Below are 23279 nucleotides of genomic sequence, written 5' to 3'. Positions count from 1 at the left end.
GAGGTCTTTATACACCTTGACCATGGGAGGCAACCTCATTATGACTGCTTGACTTGGATTTCAGAAAAGACTAAGAGAAAAGAACTTTTCTTTTGTCACTGTCCTGGTAAGATTATTTAAGAAGCATATTGACCTTTATCTGGATCAGGAAATATGAGATATGTCTTCTGTTCCAAAAGGGGCAGAATAATATGTGGAAAACAGCCAGTCCAGTTCTTTCTGAAGTTGACAATACAGAGAAAGCCAAGAGTGAATCACCTTAAACACAGATGACCACCCACACCCATGAAGTATGGAGTCATCTCACCCAGTCTGGAGTTATGTTGGAGCCACACACCTCTACGGATTCAAATGCCTGACGTGGACTTAATTCCTGTTGAATTGGCCCCTAAAATTGGTCCAAAACTTTGCACTTTTCCAGTTGTAACTGGGAAACATAAGCACGCTCTGTCGCAGAGTACTAAAGTACTGGCACAAGGTGTCAGGCAAATCAGATCAACCATGAATGGACTGACATTCAAAATGGGTTCTAGTACTGTCACACAAACTGCACATTTTGTACACTGGGGCTTATTTTTCAATATTTGGCAAATTTGAACCCGGGCACAACTCATATCAACCAATCACAGTTTAGCTGTTTTCAGCCAGCTACAAGTAAAACAGCAAAAACAACACTTTTAATGGTTGCCTTTGGAAATCATTCAGCCTTGTCCTTTTGTTCAACTGAGGGGACTATATGTCATAACAGAACATCTAGGGGCCCAAAATGGCATTGGTGACCACCTGTAGAACTCTTCATCTGTCTCTCTGAAAATAATGGTTGGCTTCTATCCTGGGTTCTATGCTATCAGCACAAAACAGTCCAAAGTAGACAATCTTTCTCCCCCAGGCCATTATCCAAGGCCAAACAACATACACATTATTAAGACTTAAGGTACCTTCTATGATAATTATTTTGGGTTTTAGTGATACATATAATGTACCGTTGGCCCTTTGTATCTCTATCACAAAGAGGATATAGAAAAGAGAAACCTTACAATACTACATTTATGAATAGCACAATTATTCTTGGTGAGCTCTGAACTTAACCTTTATTAATACTTATTGAACTTAATCTTTTTGTCAAGGGACGGCTAAAGATTTTAATTGCAGGGTTCATAGATTTGAGACTGCGGAACATCCAGTTTGCCACGTGTTTACTGTTATTCTTTCCACTTGGCAAGCAGAATCAACAACTAGCCTTTTAGTGCAAAACTAAACTTGGGTAACAGAAAGGCCAACTTGCATCCAGTTGTAGTACCTACACATACAGTATACCCTTAATGGTGGTCAAATGCCTTGGGTTTCAGCCTGTTGAGATGTAAGTTCTTCTTGCGTTCATCAAATATCAGGAGCTGGCAGTTGTTTGAAGATAGCTACAGTATTTTTGCTGATTTCATAGCTCCAAATCTAAAACAGGGTAGCCAGATACTTTTTCAAAGAGAAATGAAGGATATTATGACCAGAACTAAATAGTTAGAACCACCATATGGAGTTGACCTTGACATGGTATGGTGGCTTGGCATCATCATCCAATGACAGAGCTGGGTGTAATTCTACCTACTTTGCCTGCCATAAATGGGATGTCCCTGAATCATTGACAGGGTTCTCCTCAGTTATATCATTAACTTCAAAGCCTGGCCTATTGCGATATAATCAGTTAGTATTATGCATGGATTAAGTAAATGGATATTTATATTTGTGTTTTGCCTGTTTAATTATCCAAATTGAGAAAATGGAAAGAGGACCCTACTTACAGGGTAGTTTTTCCCTGAACTAGAAGTAGTAGGAGTGTTTAGAGTAACCCCAAATATAATTTCTGATCTTGTATGGGGAGGATACAAATTCTATACAGGAATCTGAATAGAGAGTGAAAAACTCCCTGAAGTATTTCAAACATTCCTTAGCCCCTGATTGAGACTCCCCTTCTATCTACTGTGAGTACTGTGCTACCTGTTGTACCAACTGTGTGTATATTGGACTGTATTTATATATTTGTAGGGACATGTATCTATTGAAGGATGTAAGTAGCATTTTCACCCTTTAACAAAGATACACCTCTGTAATGACAGCTACTGAGCCAAAAGGTGGGGATTAGTAGCCTAAAATAGCCTTGTTCTGCAGAATTGATTTGCACAAACAGTTGCCTCCCCTTTGACCAAGGGCAGTTGAGAATTCGACTGTCTCCAAACTGCATTTCCCACCAGCCATTATCCTGATTCTTCAAAGAACTGCCTCAGGAATCCATGGCCATCTCCTTAGACGGGAACTTTCACGAAAATGAAAATACAATATAGGCTTCATCATACTGAAAAAAGAAACTTTCTAAATGTAATAAATGACAAATTCTGTACCATTTCTGAAATAATCAAGTTTATATTCACTATTCCTCTCTCTGCATCTGTTTCTCTTCATTCTCTCTTCATGCCGCAGTTGGGTGTCAGATATTCACTGACAGTTACATCCAATATATCTTATAGGGGGGCTCCTTTTGCCTAGAAGATGTATTAGAGCTCACTCTATTAAACTCACAGACATCATGTCTCTCTACATGCAGAATTTGTGCAAAAGGCAGTTATTTTGTTAGATATTGTTTGTACTGGAATCAGTTATTTGAGTGAGAACTTGACACATGAACCTATGGCCAGTCTCTAGGCTAACAGAATGGGTTAATCAGTCAGGGGTTCCTGGAGGTCGTGTTCCTGAGTAGCCAGTGGAAGAAGAAGTATCAGAGAAGCAGTGGATTTAGATGAAACATCTCCACATTTGTTATTATTTCTCTAAACATCTGTTATATATTCTATGTCATTTCAGGGTTGTTTTGTATCTGTTATTTCACATATTTGTTATTTCTGTAGATTTGTGTAGGAATCATTTTATTGTTAATAAATGTAAATCTTGATGGAACTCTCTCTTTATTAATAAATCCTCTTAACCAGGAACATATATGTATTTATGAGAATTATTTAGTGATGAGCGCATTTGTCCCGTTTCACTTCGCCAACAATTTTTGCCAATGGGCATTTTTCTTATGGCGACTTTTTTGTCTCTGCGACTTTTTTTTCACCAACTTTTTGTCATCGGAAAACATGTTTTTTTCAAAACACATCAGTTAATAGTGCTACTCCAGCAGAATTCTGCACTGAAATCCGTTTCTCAAAAAAGCAAACAGGTTTTTTTACATTCAATTTTGAAATCTGACATGGGGCTAGACATTTTGTCAATTTCCCAGCTGCCCCAGTCATGTGACTTGTGCCTGCACTTTAGGAGAGAAATGCTTTCTGGCAGGCTGCTGTTTTTCCTTCTCAATGTAACTGAATGTGTCTCAGTGGGACCTGGATTTTAATATTGAGTGTTGTTCTTAGATCTACCAGGCAGCTGTTATCTTGTGTTAGGGAGCTGTTATCTGGTTACCTTCCCATTGTTCTTTTGTTTGGCTGCTGGGGGGGGGAAAGGGAGGGGGTGATATCACTCCAACTTGCAGTACAGCAGTAAAGAGTGATTGAAGTTTATCAGAGCACAAGTCACATGACTTGGGGCAGCTGGGAAACTGACAATATGTCTAGCCCTATGTTAGATTTCAAAATTGAATATAAAAAAATCTGTTTGCTCTTTTGAGAAATGGATTTCAGTGCAGAATTCTGCTGGAGCAGCACTATTAACCGATTCATTTAAAAAAAAAATTTTCCCATGACAGTATCCCTTCAAAGGTGAACCACCCCGCTAATAAAATTTGAATTGAAAACTGTTGTACAAATTGTTCCTTGTGACACTGCAGGGCTGCTGCCTCTGAACTCAGTAACTCAGCATGAGCCGGCAGTGTCGGAGACTGGTACTATTTATACAAGGTGCTTGTGTTTAGCAGAGGATTTTTGTTATTTCTGGCCTGCACAGAAAGGACTTGATGAAATAAAAAATAATGTTCCAGTAACCACAGATAGTTCCTATTCTTTCATCTGGTTTGGACATGTCACCACCTATTTCCCAAAGACCAAACCAACACGTTTAACAGGTAGCGACTGGGTGGAGGCCAATGAGCTGTTTTATTAATGGGATTATAGAGTGGAAAGAAGCTTCTATGAGCTTGTGTTGCACACGCTTCTTTAACTGCGCCCTCCAATGCCATAAAAAGCCTAATACATTTACAGTCATAAAATGAAATGTTTATTTTATTGATATCTTTATTTGTTGGATCTTTATTGTTACATTTTCCATCATCATTATCAAAACAAAAATCCTTTAACAGTAGCAGATATTAATTCTATTTCATACAGGTATGGGATCTATTACCTGGAAAATTCTGAATTACGGGATAGCCTAGACTCCATTGTAATCAGATAATATATCAGATAATATATCATTGTAAAACAGATTTCCAGTAGTTGTAGGTATAGAGGGAGACAGCAGGTCTAGTGCTAAAAGTTGTGGCCCATAGAGCAACATGGCGCTAGTATGGCAAGATTGACATTTTTATCAATACTAGTGATGGGCGAATTTGGGGCGTTTTGCCTGCGAAATGGCGCCGGCGTCTTCTTTTTGACACCGGCGTCCATTTTTTTGTTGACCCCGTCTAATTCGCCGCGAATTCGCACCTGCCAAATAAATTCGCCCATCACTAATCAATAATGGTCAATGTGTTCAGTAACCACTGAAGGGCCCAGATCAAAATATGTATTGGCCAGGCCCCACAAACACTACTTTGTTTTCATGATGCTAAACCTTATTAGGGTCCATAATCCACCTCAGTTAATTCTGCCCTTTATCAAACTGTATTACTTGACTGAGTGGCTCATTGATGAATCAAGAATAACCATTGCTTATTTTATGGGATCATTTCATTCATTATTATAGGAATAACCCTAAACCTGCAGCCATATATTCATTTTTATGGATCTCCAAATGTGTACACCGTTAGAAGATTGGTCTGGGAGTCACCTGCTTAGGACATAATATGAGAAGATAAGATTTCACTTATTAGACATGGGGTGGTCCGAAAGTTACTTCATCCTGAGCTTTAGATAAAGGAAAAGGAGATTCAACCAAAACTACAAGTGTGTTTCTAATGATGAAGCTGTAGGAGAACTGTCAACACCTAAGTGGTCCTCTGATTCACCCAGGCAGCTATGTCCTTTTTCCGTGGATTCAAGGTTGTCTCATTTTAGTTTAAGGTTTGCCCAGTAGGTGGCAGTATCTAAGTGTTTAAAACAAGAAAACACGTGCTCAGAGCTCACTTTCTGGATCCCACCCTGTGGGTAGGTGTTTAGAAGTCTGAGCAGTATCAGGGCCCCAAGTTTATTTAGTGGTAGGAGTTAATGTTATAGTTGCTCTAGGAGCAAAAGTTAGTGGAAGATTATTTTAGGGAGCAGCTTTCTTGCTCCAACAAGGAGAGTAGTTGGGGTTAGCACCCTTGTGGTGATCAAGCCGCCAGACAGGGACACTAGTGGGTGAGCTCAGGGACAGTGCCAAGGAGCAAGATACCCTGTGGAATCCCTAGTGCCGGGGATAATCACCAAGACAGGCTGCACTACCCCTGAAATGGATCTACTGGCAATATCAGAAAGTGTGAAGGTTCTCCAGTATGTGCTGTGATTGTATTTGGAGAGCTTTACTGCCTGACTGCTCGGAGCCATATCATCTGCTGTTGTCCAACAAAGAAGTTATCTGTTTGAAGCAATTAACCTGGACTGTTGTTACTTTCAGCTAGATTGATCTGCGCACCAGGGGACCAGCGTCGAACCAGGGGGCCACAGACTCAGGGGCCCCCCACACCATCCCCCCAGCCACAAAGTCCTATCTGCCACAAACCCCTCCCCCACTCTGGGAGTTGCCCACATCCAGGTACACTGCCAGTAAGTCAAACTACCCACACACTTCTCAGGCCAACCCATGGGTGTGCTAAATTTACAATAGGGCGACAGAAGTTGATAATATACAATGGAGGCCCTTTCAGAGAACAGAGTTTTTCTTTCTAACTCTGGTCAAATCAACAGCAATTTATTAGCCCATAATGTGTTTGTTGTTCTGAAGCCAAGCAACGTCCATTGTGGAGGCAGATTGGATCAGTTTAATAACCCAACACATACTGTGCCACTGTAACGGAATGACTTGATCTTCTCTTCATTACAGAAGGTACCAACTGAGCTACAACGGCAGATTGGCTACCTGTGTAATTAGCTTTGGACTTTATTGAGATTCAACAAAGACAAGTCTTCGCACATTCTTACTTTTTACAAGTAATGAAACACTGAGGAGGGTGTGAACATCACTTTATTATCTGTTTCATTAAGATATTTATACAACCAGAACTGGAGGAGTCAACAGAGTGCTGAGTGCAAAGGGAGTATCCTAAAAATACGTTGTAAATTGTGAAGAAAAGAAGAGGAACCCGTAGTCATAGACCTCCAGAGGCTTCAGTACACTTTTGCACAGCCCATTTATTTAAAAAATATTAGGTAAAGGCAAGGAATGGAAGATTAATCTAAAAGAATAAGAGCTGGACTTTGTTTTAAAAGCAGGAAAGTGAATGAGTCCTTCTATGGACCAGGCAGAGGGTCACCTAATTCTCATGAAGAGAAGGGAGTTGAGGAGAGATCAGATGATAATTCTTGAGCACAAGCACAGCTTTCTGGTGATTCTAGGAGTATGACATCTGATATATGACATCTGTTCACACATGGAAGACAATTATATTCCTAAAAAATAAAAAAACAGATGAACAGGGTGAGTACAGAACACCAAAACAGGAGCTACAATACCATTGGCCTGATGCCCCCAAGCTGGCTCCAGACCTGGATCAACCAGTATAAAAGTGGGGGACGTTGCTTATTAGCCAAAGGAAGGAAGGTGAAATTGGGAGCAAATATTTGCAGCCAGGCAGAAGTTAATCTGGACTTACTTTATGTGGCCACTGGGCAGGGGTGACTGTATGATGCATAGCCATTTTCATCTGTAAGGAAGAAATACCAGGAATATGAGGTGAAAACTTATCATATGAAGAGCACGATGGCTGGTCACTCTATACAGTATTTTAGTCTAACTTCCCCAGCAAACCCACTTTACCTGCTTCGTAGTAGTCATAAACATAAACTGAGCTGCTCATCACATTCAGCACCCGGCTGCCCATCTGCATCTTGAAAGTGAGGTCAACTGGTTCACTGGAAATCTGAGCGGAACCACACAAGATAGGTTATTAACATTGCAAGACCTCCCATGAGACCCAGGTTATTAGCTACTAAATGATTAGTTCATGAGAGAGAGACGCAATTTACATATAAAGAGAAGCTCACTCACAGAGTTAAGGTACAGAATAACATGACCGTTCTTCTCTTCGAATCTGGCAATCAATTTTGCATTCTCCAGCTAAAAAAAAAAGAGAATTTATTAAAACAACTGAGTGTTATGTTTCTGGTTCTCGCCAGTTTTCTTACTTCCCATCTATGGACATTGTAGAAAATTATACTTCCTACATTATACCATGTTAATATTGTAGGGTTTCAGGTAGAAGGATGTTAGTCCCAAAAATAGGGTACAACTGACCCGCAGTCAGTTTTATTCAGTCAAAAGGAACAAACAGTAAATAATAAAACCTAGGCCAACTTAGCGCTATGTAAAAGAAATCAAACCTCTCTATAAAGGGCGAGGTCTAGTGCCCAGTCCTTCCAAACAAAATACAGTTTTTAGGAAAAACTCACAGAACCCAACAAGTTCTCTCACTTGTTTGCAGCTCCTGCTTCCCCAGCCACAGACAGCCAGACTCTCCAACTGAAGCCTTATTTGCCAGGGATCAGGCCTCTCCTGCACGCTAATTAAAGGAGAACTAAACCCCCACAACGTTAAGTCCTCACTGGCCCCCCTCCCTGCACAGTCTTACCCCAGAATTATGTCCCCTCTAGAAATAGCGACCGTACATGCAGAGTGAGCGCAGCGGAGCTCACGGGTGCCATCTTCTTCTCTTCAGTAATCTTTGTGTCTTCTTCCTCCCCTTTGGCAATTTCTGTCTCTTTTGGCCCATGCACAGTTGGTGTGAACCGGAAGAATTATCTAACTGCGCATGCGCCATTACGCCGCTCACTCCTCGAAGATTACCGAAGAGAAGAAGATGGCGCCGAGGTCTGCTGCGCTCACTCTGCATGTGCGGTTGCTATTTCTAGAGGGGACAGAATTCTGGGGGAAGACTGTGCAGGGGGGCCAACAGAGGGGGGCAGTGGGGACTTAGTGGGTTTAGTTCTCCTTTAAGCAGCTACCTGGCTAATCAGCTACAAACTCTAGTCAGTATATAGAATGTATAATGGAGGGCCAACCCTGCTGTACCTCCATTCACTCCAGGGACCCCTTATCCCTCTTTCTAAAGCTGGCAAACTAAATGCAGCATTTACCTGCCACAATAGCACACATTTTCCCCTGGAGCTAATGCTTGTACACTTTCATCCTTGGTGAAATATACACACCGTCAACTATCTGCTCAGCACTTCTCTTGAGATATATATATATATATAGATAAATAGATAGAGCCTTTATTTATATATCAAAGTAACCAACAGGATTAACCAGATGCAAGTTCTAAGAGTGCCAGTGAAGCCTTGTTCATGGTTAGGTGGAGCCCAGTAAATTTTAGGCAAGAATGTACTTGTCTTTAGGAGCTAATTAGAGAGATTCATTTGTGATATTTTCTTGGCATGGAAACTTTCTGTCGCAATCGGCGTGGATTTACGTGAATAAAAAAATTGCTAGTTATGGAAAAGTTCACCCAAGCAGGCAGAGCATTGCCTTACAGAGGCAATAATTCCAGACCCATAGAATTGTTAATACCGAATACTTCAAAATAATATGCACAGCACTCAAACATCAGTTTATAGACAATATATATTATCTCTTAGGTGGATGTGGTGGCTTAGTGGTTTGCTCTGCAGCCATGATGTATTAGGTTCAGTTTCAAACTGGGTTGGAAGGACACTGGGGAAAAAAAAACAGATGGACACTGGTGGTCTCCACCAACTAAGGCCCCTCTACTGTGGAAGTGTGGACCCACTCCTATCCCACCTCCGCTAATCTTGGCAGAAAGCAGAAATTGGGTTTGGAGCTCGCAACTGGGGTGGTGGACCCCCTGAGGTGGCATCATGGTGAGTCTGGCCACTACAGTTTGATATTGCATATGTATCCAATCAGAAAACTAACTGCAAGTAGTTTGTATGTTCTTGTTCTGTACTTTTCCTCTAAAAACATACAAGCTACAGGTTAACTTGTTCCTTAAAAAAAAAAACTTGGAATATTACCCTGGAATATGTGAGTTATAGGCCTAATACAGCCAATCCACAAAAAAAGTAACTCTTCAATTGAATCTCATAATTTCCATCCCTCTTACCTCATAAAGGGACAAGTAATCTGCCTGGTACCCAGAAAGCAATTTGACATCAATGATCACCGTACTTGGGGCATCACGATTGCCTTGGTAACTGGAAAAAAGATGGTGGTTTTTTAGATAGAAAGAGGATGACGGGCAGATACTACTTTTTAAAGGCAAAACAAACAGCATTGAACAAAGTGAAAGTATTTTTAGATCTCCGTTCTTCTTCTTCTGCACTTGTTCTATGGTAGCCCATAGTTAAATGTTTAATAATGAGACCTGCTAGACAGTATAATTATTTTCACCTTCAGACCTAACCAAGGCAAAGCGCCAAAGAAATTTGAACAAGAGTAGTTGCCCCGTTCCATTGTAGTTGAGGTTGAAAAAAAGACATATGGCCATTTAGTCTAGTAGATCCTACTTAACCTATAGCTGAGGCAGCAGAAGGTTCAAAAACTCATAAGAAGTTGTGTGTGTTTCTTTTCTGGGAACTGGGTCAGTTTCTGGATCAGTTTTGTATTAAGAGTAATAGGATCAGTAGCCTTCTGCTTTCTTGCTTGTTAAATCAACACCAATTTATCCAGAAGCCCTTACTAAATAGGATTTCTTGCCTACATTGTTTACCTTTCCTACTTCAGCAAACAGTACCTGACTTGGAGGGTGAGATCAACTAGAGTTGCTACTCCATCCAGGCAGTTTCCAGAGGATGTTGCAGACATCGAGAAAGCAGAATTCTCATCTGGAACCGGGATGTTATATCGTACAGTACTCTAATAATAGAAACCCCAAAAACTAGTAAATCTCAAAAACACAAGCAAACAAACACACAGTATTCAGGGATTCCTGTTCTAATGGGACACTGTTACCCCCATCAGGGGATTCATGTTCTAATGGGACACCGTTACCCCCAGCAGAGGATTCCTGTACTAATGGGACACTGTTACCCCCAGAAGAGGATTCATGTTCTAATGGGACTGTTACCCCCAGCAGATGATTCCTGTTCTAATGGGACACTGTTACCCCCAGCAGAGGATTCCTGTTCTAATGGGACACCGTTACCCCCAGCAGGGGATTCATGTTCTAATGGGACTGTTACCCCCAGCAGATGATTCCTGTTCTAATGGGACACTGTTACCCCCAGCAGAGGATTCCTGTTCTAATGGGACACTGCTACCCCCAGCAAATGACTCCTGTTCTAATGGGACACCGTTACCCCCAGCAGGGGATTCATGTTCTAATGGGACTGTTACCCACAGCAGATGATTCCTGTTCTAATGGGACTGTTACCCCCAGCAGATGACTCCTGTTCTAATGGGACTGTTACCCCCAGCAGAGGATTCCTGTTCTAATGGGACACCGTTGCACCCAATAGGAGATGCTCTAATGGGACACCGTTGCCTCCAGCATGTGATGCAGTTCTGGATGCACATATAATTCCTTAACTAAAAGTTTGTCGTTTTTTGTTATTAGCCAATGCGATGGGGCAGATTTAGCAAAATCTGAGATTAGAGCTCACCACAGAAAAATTCACCCACATTCCTATGGGATGTTTATCTAATGGTACATCCTAACTTTACTTACCTGTATCAAACAACATCCTGTGCCACTAACACCAACGCCATATTCCCCAGGGACTTCAGGAAGTGGCTGTCTCTGGACTAGGAGCCGGTTACTTTGATTCAAAGTCATCTGTCCAACTCCATCATTGCCACTTGTTATGGCCAAATTGTGATTGGCGTTAGGTTTATATATCAGACGACCATAGGAAGTGAGAGCCTGTAGTGCCACCACTGTGTCCTGAAAGAGAATGGGCAAGTAGCATATTGGATCTCCAAAGCAAAAATTCTGTCACTTCATTTCCTCTTATTTGATCCAATATCACACAATATCCATTTAGTATCACCTTTGAAAAGCATTACTTTAGAAAATGAAAATGGTAGGCTCAAACAAGTAAAATTCATGAAAGCTTGGAATGAATGGCTGAACAAGGAGAAAGATGGAGCATTAATAGTCTGATCTTTCAGTTACAGAATGTATAGGGAAGAAGTCAGTGATAGGCACAGGTTTCCCCTTGATGTGACAAAAGATTGAGCATTTAGCATCTGATCTTTTTCATTTATTTCAAGATGGACTGATAACCATAGGAACAAATAACATTGTAGGAGAGGAAATCCTGGAATAAAGCATCTAGGGCGAATCTCAGCCTGTGATAGCTTTATACTTGCTCTGCAGTGAATCTAAGATAGTCATGGAATTGTGACTCACCAACAGTCTATGTCAGTTACTTTTGTTTGGGTCATCTGGAGAGTATTGGATTGACTCATGGTTCTGTGAATAACCCAAAGTGCTTCTCATTTGGTCAACACTCCGATCCTTATTTAATAATAATGTAAACGAGACATGTTCATCCTCCCTCTTAACTAATTCTTGATATTATCTACTCTTTACTTACCTGAGTTGATCTGAAGCCTCCGAATGAGTTCTGCTGGCGGATAAGCCAAACTGCTATTTGAGCCATGTAGGTCAGGTCCTCCTGGGTGACAATGGAACCCTTTGCAATACTTAGTAAGATGTAGGCTGTAACTTCAACATTAGCTGCTGCATGACGGGGGTAAAAGAAAGGAACTGCCACATTTCCAGTTGTACCTTCACGCTCCCAGTGCAAGATGCCTCCTAAGTGGGAGGAAACAAATAAATATACATTTATTTAGTAATAACCACCAAACTTTCACAATGCAGAATTAAGAGATTGAAGTTATGGATAAAATACTGCTTGACTGGCACAATTAATGGTTAAAGTAGAGTTCCAGCTCACCTGGGCCTCATTATGTTCTAGTCACTCCAAGTTTAAAAAGGGTGGGGTGCAATGGACACAAACATTAATTTTTTAGAATAATCCCAATAAGGGCATCAGAGAGATGATAATACAAGCACAGGATCTGTTATCTGGAAATCCATCATCTAAAAAGCTCAAAATGACAGGAAGGCCATTTCCCTCAGACTGCATTTTATCCAAATAATTCAAAGTTTTAAAAGTTTATTTAATGTTTAAATGATTTTCTAGTAGACTGAAGGTATGAAGATCCAGATTAAAAAGATCCCTTATCCAAAAAGCCCCATGTCCGAGAATTCTGGATAACAGTTCCCAGACATGTAATTAAGTTAAAAAGTGTGGAGGAAACAGATTGCTGTAGTACTTATTGAACAATACCTTCAGAAACAGCACTTTGTTTCACTGCCTCCAGCAGACTTGCTCTATGTTCCTCATCCCCAGCTAAGGTAAAGGCGTAGAGCATGAGGGCCTTATTGATCATCTTTTGCTCCCGAGTAGAAGCATTCCTGAGGCACCCCATGGCGCCATCCAGCAAGGTCTTCTATAATGGAATAATAAGAACTGGCCTTGTACAAAATGTTTCACTCAGACATCAGTGGGTTTAGATTCAGCCTAAACTTCAGATCTACTATGGTTCAGCCAGAGTACCAAGGCTGATGATTAGGAATAGTTTCTTTTTGCATAATGTAGCAATAAGGTCTGAACGCAATATAGATTCATTTGTTGAATGTTTGATCTCTTAAACAGTTGCAACTATCATGCTGGGGGTGGCTGTGTTTGAGGAGAGTGTCCTGAGTAGAACTAACACCAAGACCCCAGCATGGTCATTCCACCTGCTCCCTGTATATACAATGACTAGATATGGTGTGTTGGGGGTTACAAAAGGTAGTTTCTTTCTTGTAGGTATGTTGTATATGGCTTAAGAGATAGGGTTGTGGACTGGAGTAGATTAAGTTTGAGTTGGTTTGTGTATTTTTGTGGTAAGACATGGGAAAGCAGGCTGATATCAAATTTCGTTTTTTTGGAGACTGAACAGCCATACATGATGTGAGGGTTTGCTCTATATCATATCCATGTGTGGGTTGCTGTATTATCGTCACGACTTTGATTATTACTTACCCCAAGGCTGTAGTTAGATTCTAGAAGAGCAATAGCAAGGAAAGCCGTGTACTGGACGCTAATTGCTTCCTCGTCTTTTTCATCCTGTTTAAAAAATAAAAGAAAAATGTAGAACCCTGCAGTACTGTATATACTGTACATATTAAAGGAAACAAAGGGTAAGGAGCAAAGGTTGACAAGGAGAGCGAGGAGCTAGAGAATGTCAGAAAGAATGATTACCTATAGGTTCTTAGGATAACGAGGGTCTGTAGGATGATGGGGGATGGAGAAGTAGCTGCTGGTTGGTAGGGAGAGTAAATAGGCACAGGTTGGCAGGGGGGAGCTAAAGGTTAATACTGAAAGATTGTAAAGCTGTTGCTTGCACTAAGAGTGAGTGGGTCTCCCGACTGGAGGAAGGACAAGTACCTACACAGGTCAAGGAGTACAAAGAAGCTACAGGGCAATTGGATGAGCATGAGGTTATAGGCTGTTAGAGAGAGTAAATGCCTACAGTGTCTTAGATGTGGCTATAGGCTGGCAGGGAGGGTAAGGCCTTACAGGTTGGCAAAGTGAGCAATTGTGTACAGTCTGGAAGTGAACAAATGTGGCAATAATTTGTCCGGCCAGGGAGTGAGGTGATACAGTTTGGCAGGTAGACTGAAGATTTCTAGGTTGACAGAAGGTTACTGATTGACTGGAAAAGTTAAGAGTTACAGGTTGGCAGGTACATTCAAGATCTTCAGGTTGGCAGAGAGAAAGTTCTACAGGTTGTCAGGGAGTGTGAGAAGCTTCAGGAGGGCAGGATAGCAAATCAAGAAGGGTGAGGAGCATAGTAGGCCTCTTGCCAGAAGTTTCTGCCACTGGATCGGAGGCCAAAGAACGACTTGGAAGTTACTAAGCAATCCTAGAGGGGACGTATAACAATACCATCCTTCTTTCTTACCTCCTTTATGAACAGTTGCCCCTCTGGCATAAAGCAGCCACTTTCCAGCTTCTGTCTCTGTTCCAAGTAAATTAAAGTTTGCTGCTGAATGTTTTTATCAATAAAAATGTACTTCTTACATTTTTCTAGTGTTTTAAAGGTGTAAGCAGTGAGCCTGGAAGAGAGTAAAAGCCTTCTGTTAATAGTTTGAATACCCCCTCTCCTATTAGTCTAGTCTTAGCAGTTCAGTCACCGGGGTATATGGGTTGGTCTAGATGGAAGACACAAGGATTCATTGCAATGTAGAATAAAGGATAAAGAGGCACGTCAAGGTATTGGTAACTAAGATACATTTAGGGCAGAGATACACTGGCAAATTTGGGGAGATTAGTCGTCCGGCGACAAATCTTCTCTTCGGGTGGACTAAACTCCCGGCACTGCCTTCCCCTGCCTTCCCCTGCCTTCCGACCGTGAAAATCGCCGGTGGTAGGCACTTGGATCACTTCGTTTTCCGAAGTCGCCTCATGAGGAAACTTCAAGCGACTTCGGAAAACGAAGCACTCAAGAGTGCCATCCCACCGGTGATTTTCATTCTAGCCAGCGGGAAGGCAGTTCAGGGAGATTAGTCTCCCCGAAGAGGAGATTTGTCGGCAGGCGACTCGCCTCATCTGTCTCTGCCCTTAAAGTTCAAAGTCTTGCTCACACGTAAGCCTGTCAATAACGGAGAGTGCACCTATGTACCTCCTGCATCCAACCCCCACTAAGTATAAATGTATTTATTTGGCTAACACAGGGTTGTGCTACTATCACCACTAAAGTGCTAATGTTTCAAGAAGAGGATGTGAAGGATGACGGCCTATAGAATAATAGAAGTTACAAAGTTATGTTTTAAAAACTGGAGCATCCAACAGGATACCAACATACTATCACCAGTCAGCCCCTTCTTCTGTATTTTCTTCAGGTGTTTGTGCACGGTAGAGTGAAAAGCTGAACTTGAATTGAAAAAGTTGCCCAGGATTAAAGAGAAGATTAAAGAAGCAGAACAAAGATTCCAATGCGGTGCTCCTACCTGACCTAAATTGCCCTTCCTCACCCCTCTCTGCTGTTCTGAAAAAACCATCAGGAAAACTGAGCTCCAATAAAAGTGCAGCATTTTTGCTGCTGCAGACTGACATTTTCATGCCCTTACCAGGAATTCGACTGAGCAGCCCAGCCCCAAAATGTACTATAGGCTCCATTCCACAGTTTATATCTCGTCTGCCGGTAATAACCTTTAATTAGAGAGACAAATGAAAATGAAAGAAATATATCAATGAAATAGGACTATTCCCATATTTCCCAGTTTATTACAGCACAGACATGCAAAGGGACAGACAATAATTATATAATACATGGATTTAGGAATATAAACGTTTGTTCTGGACTAGTAACAGACAATAACCAATCAAATTTTCATTTTTAAAGCCATGAACTTCAGTAGATTTGATATGGGTTTTTGGGCCCATCACCAAACGGTGCCTCTTTAATCAGTTGGCTTCATACTCTGGAGAACAGAACACTTGCTTGTTGCTTTATTATCTAGAACATAACTCTAAATGGAAAAGGATACTGATGACCCTTAAATTTTCACTGGCATTAACTTCCATGGTATCCACATAGCAACAATGGATGAGAGTCTGCTTAACCATCTAATCATTCTGATGTGGTCAAACTTTGGACATGCCCTAAGTCCTATTGTGCCTATCTCCATCTGCTGTTCTCCAACACAAGGAAGCATCCTCACCATTGTAAATGGCTGGGAAGTTGATTCTTGAAGCAGTTAGACATTTTACGCCTACATGATACTTATAGTAAAGGTAGTGCAGATATGAATGGATATGATACTGAATGGGTTGCTTGAATTCATGGTAAATATTCAACTTGCCGAAAGTCTAGCTTTCTCACCTTCAGTCATGAATTTTATCCCAGTCTGAAGAATTTTATCAGTCAGCTGTCCTGTGTTGTTCAGATAATCCAGAACATCTGGAATGGGTGCCAAACGGGCAAGGTTCTGTTCACCACACCCATAGGGCATCTGGAGCAGATTCTGGAGATTACTCAGAGGTAGACCAATAACATCACCTGAAGGAAAGTGAAATAAAAAGGAGAGAAGGCTGGTAAATGTAAAGAGCACTCAAAAGGGAGTTAAAATTGTGAAAGAACAGAGAAGGCATCTAAATGTCCACAAAACATCTACTCACCCAGGGCAATGATGTAGCCATCAGCTGAGCCCGACACTATGTTTTCAGGGGGAGTAATACTGATGGGTATTTCAGTATTAGAACCTATGGATAATGCACAAATACACTTTACCATGGTAGAAATATCCATTTTTGCAATAATGTTTTCCTGCAGAATTATGCAAAGTACAGGCCAATACCTAGGCTGCCCCACTGCAGTTGGTTATACCTCTCTGTGAAACTTATACCATGCCTGATGCCTATAGAATTCCATTATGGGCCATTTTCAGCTTTTCACAATATTGATGAGCGAAGTCAATTGTTATCAATTTTTTGTATGCATGACAAACAATTTTTTCTCACTCTTAATTCATTAAAGTCAATGGGCGTTTTTATTATGGCCACTGTCTCGCTGACCTTTTTGTCCAAATGCATTAAAGTCAATGGGTGTTTTTTCTTACGGCTAACTTACTCACTAAGGTGAAATATTGCCAATAACTGGGATAATGGGTGGGATATGACATTAGGCATCTACTGGTAATGTATTTATGATTCTATTCAGGCAAAATGCTTGAAGAAATGAAAACCAATGATTTATGACTTCTATATTTCACTAGTATTGTTTTTAGCGGATATTTTTTTCATCCATGGTAAGACTTGGGCCCTTTCAATTATCTACCTCCAGCCTACAGACCCACATTTGGACAGCTATGGGCTAGACTATCATCATAGAGAATTGAGTTATAAATGGAGAATTGCATAGGTTTTTATCCTTACCATCCACACAAACAAGATTGCTAGAAGTCACTTCTCTTCTGATACCCTCAGCCTGACAGAGAAGAGAAAAAAAAAATAACAAATCACTGCTGCTTCACATATGAATTGAGCTACTTCTATATATCCCTCTTTGACCACCATAATAAATATTATCCAAATGCCCAGCTCTCACCTCCACCAGAACCGTTCTGATCACTGTATCTTTGCGGAGGGGCTGGGATGGGTCGTTGGGCCCCTCACAAGTGTCTCCAATGTTAGTTGTCTCGGCAGACAAGGAAAAGCTGATCTCACCTGTAATTAGTGGGGTGTAGAGGAGTAATGTGTCTTATATAGCAAAGGAGAGGGAAATTCAGTCGGGCAGCAAAGTAAATGTGTAAATATTGTGGTAAGGTCATTACCAGGATACTAGGGAAAGTCCAGGATGAAGTATATACACACACACATATATATATACATATATACATACAGCAATAACTAAATGGCACAGCATTTTACAACCCATTGGGAGAGGAGAATTTAGAATCAGTGCCATCCAGGGGGTTCATAAAATATTCTCACCTAATGTCTTTGCATCTACATTCCATGAGTAAGTGGCTCTGCCGCCTGCACAGATACATTTATCCTGTTGGACGTCCTGGGGCGCAGCTTCAAAATCAGCAGATTCCGCCAGGGTTACGCTGATCTGTGCACATAACAAGGTGTTCTATTAATATCCAGTATTAGTATCCGGTTTAAATGTTGGACCCCAAAGGGGACAACTAAAAGAGTCCACATCACCCATGATCTGGATGAATGAGACATGCTTGTCTTCTCTTCCTAACTAACCAAATCACCTCCTAACTGATCTTCATGATGGCTTTCCAAGGATCTCGGACAGCAAATTACCGTTCTTTCAAAACCCCACAATAACCAACCCCCTTTCAAAAACCCTAAGTGGGGTCAGCCTCCCAATATACCATGAAAAGGCAACAAGGACAGATATCTGGGCTGTGTACAGAATAGATAGATATGAGCAGTATGTCTGTGACCACTTCCTATATGTGGTGAGTTAATACTCCACTTATACAATAACCCCTTCTCTGTTTCATGTCTGTGACCAGAAGTCATACTGCATATAACTAAATGAAGGGATGAAAAGGATTACTGCTAAATAATGTGTACACATTCCAAAAACCTCAAGGTGGTCAAGCCATAATCCTCCAGGAGAATATTCCCCTTGCTGGAACTACAGAAAAAACATACGGCATGCATGCTAAGCATAAAACCAGATATCTCATGGGCAGAACTACCAAACAAATAAACCATGTTCTTTCTACATGTACCGATACACTTTGGAGGTTGAACTACAGAAATGCATGAGATGCTTAGTAAGAGGTCAAACTACATCCATGGTCTAGACAAGGTTGATCCATTGATCGTTTCTCCTGATGCCATCACCTATTGTCCCAAAGAGAGAAACAGGAACAGATAACGAAAGGGCAGAATGGCCATATTGCTCCAGAATTGTCCCTTAGACCAAGAGCAGCACTGTAGAAGGCCAGCAATAATGGTCACAAGGTTTGATCCAAGTCTAGTTACCCATAGCAACCCCTCAGACATTTGCTTGCTTTTGAACAGCACACACTGCCAGCTGATTGGTTGTTTGCTTTTTCAAACCTGAGCCAATTAGGCACTTGGTATTACATTACCCTAAAAGAAACCAGTGGTTTTTATGAGCAGGGCAATGGGAATTCAGGATTTTAATATTCAACCCAGAGCTCCAGTAGACGTTACCGTGATGCATTTCTGCAAGTAGTTGGACACAAATGCCCTCAGCACCATGGTCTCCCCTCTAGTGATGGAATAAGGCAACGAAGGTTCCACAAAGAACGGCAGGAATGACGTGTAGTTGGCTGTGTATGTAGTCATCCCAAATCCTTGCTCCTCAGAAAGACAGAACATGGAGCCTTTCCACTCGGTGATGGTGTCTGGGACTTTCTCCGTGAATGATAATTTGCCTTCTGAGCTGAGGGACACAGAAAAAGATTGTTTTCAGTCATTGGTTAGTCTATGTAAAAAATATTTATCATCTATGATATCAATTGGATACAGTTTAGCAAACTTATTTAATTTCTAACTTGATCTTTAAAAATAGATCATCTTTAAATTGGTAAGAGGGGGAGGGGCTTACATAAATATTCACAAATACATTTTATAAAATGTTTTGTGTGTGAATGGAATTCAAGTTCATGTAAGCACAGGAGATGCAAGGCATTGTTCTTTAGAAAGACAGCCCTGACTTTTCTTATTGCCTTCTATAGGGAGATAGCAACTTTGACTGCTTAGGATTTCTATATTCCAGTATTCCCCTATAGTGGCCCTTTAAGTGTGAAGTTAATAAGGAGATTACATTGAAATTATATATGTACAAAAATACTCACTCAACAACCACCATTTTCCATACAAAGGTCTCCCTGAAGTCTTTTCGAACTGTTTCAATGCGTCCTGTGCCAACTCCATCCGCTAGAACAGATGTTAGCATGGGACCTCCAAAGCCACCTCCAAAGCCACCTTTCCTAACTGACAAAGAAAGATAATTTGGGAAAAAACATTCAAAAAGTATTGCGACTGGAGCATTGTGTTAGACATGTAAATCCTACAAAACCCAAGGGGGTCATTTACTGAATGATGGGATGGGGTGCAGAAAATGGGCGCAATATAGTAATGGATGGGTAGAGGGTGTGAAGGGACCTGCCTAAACATTTCATAGATGCTGTTTAAAGCCCAGACAATCCCTGGGTTCACCCCCAGACCACCCCTCTGCTTCCGAACACCGGTATCACTACTCAAAAGACCCACGTCTAAGGGTGTCACCCACAGGTCAGGTTGCAAAGTTCAGATTACATGGTGCACCCCTATTTTACATTTCACACAGATTTCCCTGACCTGCCTTTAGTAAATGTGTTCTGCTTAAATTCTTTGTGTCTTTTCTGCCCTTACAACACCTCTGGGCCCCTCTGTTGTCTAAATTTATGTACGGTGTACTAAAGGTATAAATGATGCTATAAATATAACTGTATAATTAATATGAGTAACTAGTGACTGAACATGCTGCTAGGTACTAGTGATGTGCGGGTCGGGAAAATCTCAACCCACACCTGACCCTAACTTAAAACACCTTAACCCGCACCCAACCCGTATCTGCAACTCAGGGCGTATCTTCATGTTACTAGGCCCCACAGCAAATTGATTTTAGGGCCTACAGCATAACCAGAGGTTGTCCTTTATTGTTGAAATTCATTATTTAGGGCCTCATGTTGCCCCTATAGCTCCTAGGCCCCCCTGCAGCCGCAGGGTCTGCTTCCTCTGTAGTTACCCCCTGCTGCAACTTTTGCTCCATACGTTACTTCTGTGTGATTCCAAGGCAGGGAATCTTCAGAATATACTTCCCCAGTACACCCAACCCTAACCCGCAATGCTTGACCAATTTTCAGCCCATATCCACCCAATCAGTGGTCCATCTACACATCACTACTAGGAACTGATGCCACATTAGCTAAAACTAAGGATTCAGCTTTGTTATAATCCTCAGTTTGTAGCAGCTCGGTCACTTGCACCTTTATATTGATAGGGTGCTCTGAGCACAGTGCAATCAATATAATGGAGGGAGGGGTGTAAGAACTAATAAAATATAATGAGTGTGCAGATGTCGGTCACCATCTGATACATCCACCTATTATTCTAGATCATTCTTGCACACTGCAAATTCAATTTCATACTTAGAAACTAGTGCATTTCTATTTATAGGGGAACCAAATAAAAAAAAAAAACGGCACTCACTAGGCACAATTGGCTCCTGTTCATATCCACAGACAACTGGTTTTCTCAGCCTGTATTCAGTACCAACCACCAGACCCAATTGCTAAAAGAGATTAGAAATTATCATCTTCAAGGTACTTGTAAATCACTACTAACCCCAACATTTCCAACCCTGCATTTTTGTCCTTTGCTGCCCCCATTACTATGTATATGCCTGTGTTTAGCCTATACATTTTTTGTGCACTTTCTTGGTTTAAACCTTATTTGAGGTCCAAGATTAATACAGGTCTACAGATATAAGAAAACAATCTTGTTGTTTCTTTCTTTCTAACTAACCAAATCTCATCCTAACTGATCTTCATTGTGGCCTTCCAAGGATCTAGGAGAGCAAATTGTTATTTGTTCAAACTCTCTCAATAACTAGCCCACTTTCAACCACCCTGGGTGTGGTCAACCTACCAATATTGGATACATAAGCACTAACTAATGCATTATAGTCACAGAAGGAATATCTACTAATCTAGTAAATATGCATTAAATCCCTGCACTCAAATATTTCAGAGTAATCCAACCAATGTCTCTTTAGCCAAATATTGTGTAATAGTTTTGACTCTCTGAAATTGGAAGTTCTTAGAGACTCACCGTCTCTCTGATTTTTGTTTTTACCTTGAAAATACCATAGCTGTCTCCTTCTGAATAGCTGCTTATAGGTATATAATAGCTCCCATTGTAGAATATTTGTCTGTGAGGATCCTCACAGGGAGGCTTTGGCTCTTCCAAATCTAATTCACCAACGTTGTACCCATAAAGTGACAGATATGGAATGGAGCTGTACACCTGTAATACAAAGAAGGTCAAATGCTTATATGTTTGAACCGAGAGGTGAAAAATCGTCTCCTACAAAATACAACATTACAAAAGTCCTTGGAATGGTCAACCAGCCATTACAATTTAAACAGAATTAAGTCAACCTACTTCAAATGTAAATGTAAAACTTCAAAAAAAAGTCATTCTGATAAATAAAAATTTTCAAGCAACTGTTATACCAAATGTAAAAATAATTTTTTGTACTCACATTAGAGGCTGAAAATCTTTCGTATGAATTGAGCAAGAGGAGACTGGAATCAATAACCCTAACGCCACAAAAAGCTCCAGGAGCAGCTGATATTTTCAGGTCAACATTTGAAGCTGGTGGGCCTCGATCCTCCGAGAAGCTGAGGGAAACCTTTAAAAGATTTTAAAATTTACCTTATGATCAACATAATGAAGTACATCTACATTCAATAAAGTGATACCCTCCAGGTTCTATGTCCTATACTAAAATGTACATACTGTTTATCTACATTGCATTATCCATTATAATACATAACCTGCAGCCTTGTGCCTTAATATGGTCACAGACCCCTCAGTGACTTCTAATATCCTTATCATTTACAGTAGGGGGTACATTATCCCTTATAATACATGAGTGATACTCAGAGTTCCTTGTATAACTCAGCCTGCAGCCTTGTGCCTTTATATAGTCACAGAACAACCCCTCAGTGACTTCTAATATCCTTATTATTTACAATTGGGGGTTCAGTACTACTTTTTGGAAGATCTTATGATTTATTACCAATGCTTCCCTTGCTGCATTTGAAGGGAGGGAGATAACCAAACCATTATCTATCAAGTCTCAACTTACCTGGTGCTTGAAGCAGGTTTCAATATTCAGAGTCACAGTATCTGCTATAAGCTCGGAATGCAATATGCTGTACACTATAACTCTTGCAGAAGGAACGAGTTCTGAAGTCACATCAATATTTATAGAAATGGAGCCATTTTTAGCTGTAAGAAAAGAAGTCATTGCTCACTTAAAGGGTAAGTCAAACCAGCAAAATAAAATTCTTTAGGGTTCCCCATAGTCCGTGTTATTTCTAGAAGGCATGATATTTTTATGGAAAGAAGTTCAGTGTTTTTGTTTGTATGTATTGTCTAAGTCTCCACTGAACACTGACAAAGAACACAGTCTCCCCAAAACTTCCCACCAAGTCTCTAATTACTTACATGTAGAAACATCAACATCCTGTGCACCAGAGAGAACAATCTTTTCTTTCGACATTACCTGCAAGAACAAAGTATTTCAATATTTAGGATCTGGGCTACATCAATAAGCCAATTAAATCATGGAAAGTATATAACATAGCATGGAGGTAAGCAAGGATTGCTAGAGGGGGCTGAAGAATATTAGGCCAGGAGGTCCCAGACAGC

General features: G+C 40.8%; 1 protein-coding gene across 1 annotated transcript in view; it reads right to left on the bottom strand.

Moving 5' to 3' along the window:
• Window positions 1-6288: 6288 nt before the first annotated feature.
• LOC100036845 (uncharacterized) overlaps window positions 6289-23279 on the bottom strand; it is a 33596-nt gene continuing 16605 nt past the window's right edge. The window contains 24 exon segments of the mRNA NM_001097133.1: window positions 6289-6731; window positions 6935-6985; window positions 7099-7201; window positions 7330-7398; window positions 9401-9491; window positions 10031-10152; window positions 10964-11179; window positions 11835-12055; window positions 12594-12756; window positions 13335-13418; window positions 14257-14410; window positions 15425-15506; window positions 16180-16356; window positions 16476-16559; window positions 17232-17283; window positions 17404-17522; window positions 17790-17913; window positions 19005-19236; window positions 19652-19790; window positions 21051-21132; window positions 21696-21866; window positions 22105-22254; window positions 22714-22856; window positions 23076-23133. Coding sequence (NP_001090602.1) covers window positions 6936-6985; window positions 7099-7201; window positions 7330-7398; window positions 9401-9491; window positions 10031-10152; window positions 10964-11179; window positions 11835-12055; window positions 12594-12756; window positions 13335-13418; window positions 14257-14410; window positions 15425-15506; window positions 16180-16356; window positions 16476-16559; window positions 17232-17283; window positions 17404-17522; window positions 17790-17913; window positions 19005-19236; window positions 19652-19790; window positions 21051-21132; window positions 21696-21866; window positions 22105-22254; window positions 22714-22856; window positions 23076-23133 — 2886 coding nt within the window. The 3' untranslated portion in view covers window positions 6289-6731; window position 6935.

The sequence above is a fragment of the Xenopus laevis genome, chromosome 7S (assembly GCF_017654675.1).
Source record: "Xenopus laevis strain J_2021 chromosome 7S, Xenopus_laevis_v10.1, whole genome shotgun sequence".
In the NCBI taxonomy this organism is placed as follows: Eukaryota; Metazoa; Chordata; class Amphibia; order Anura; family Pipidae; genus Xenopus; species Xenopus laevis.
The sequence above is the reverse complement of the archived record's forward strand: the minus strand, read 5'-3'. Positions and strand labels throughout refer to the sequence as shown.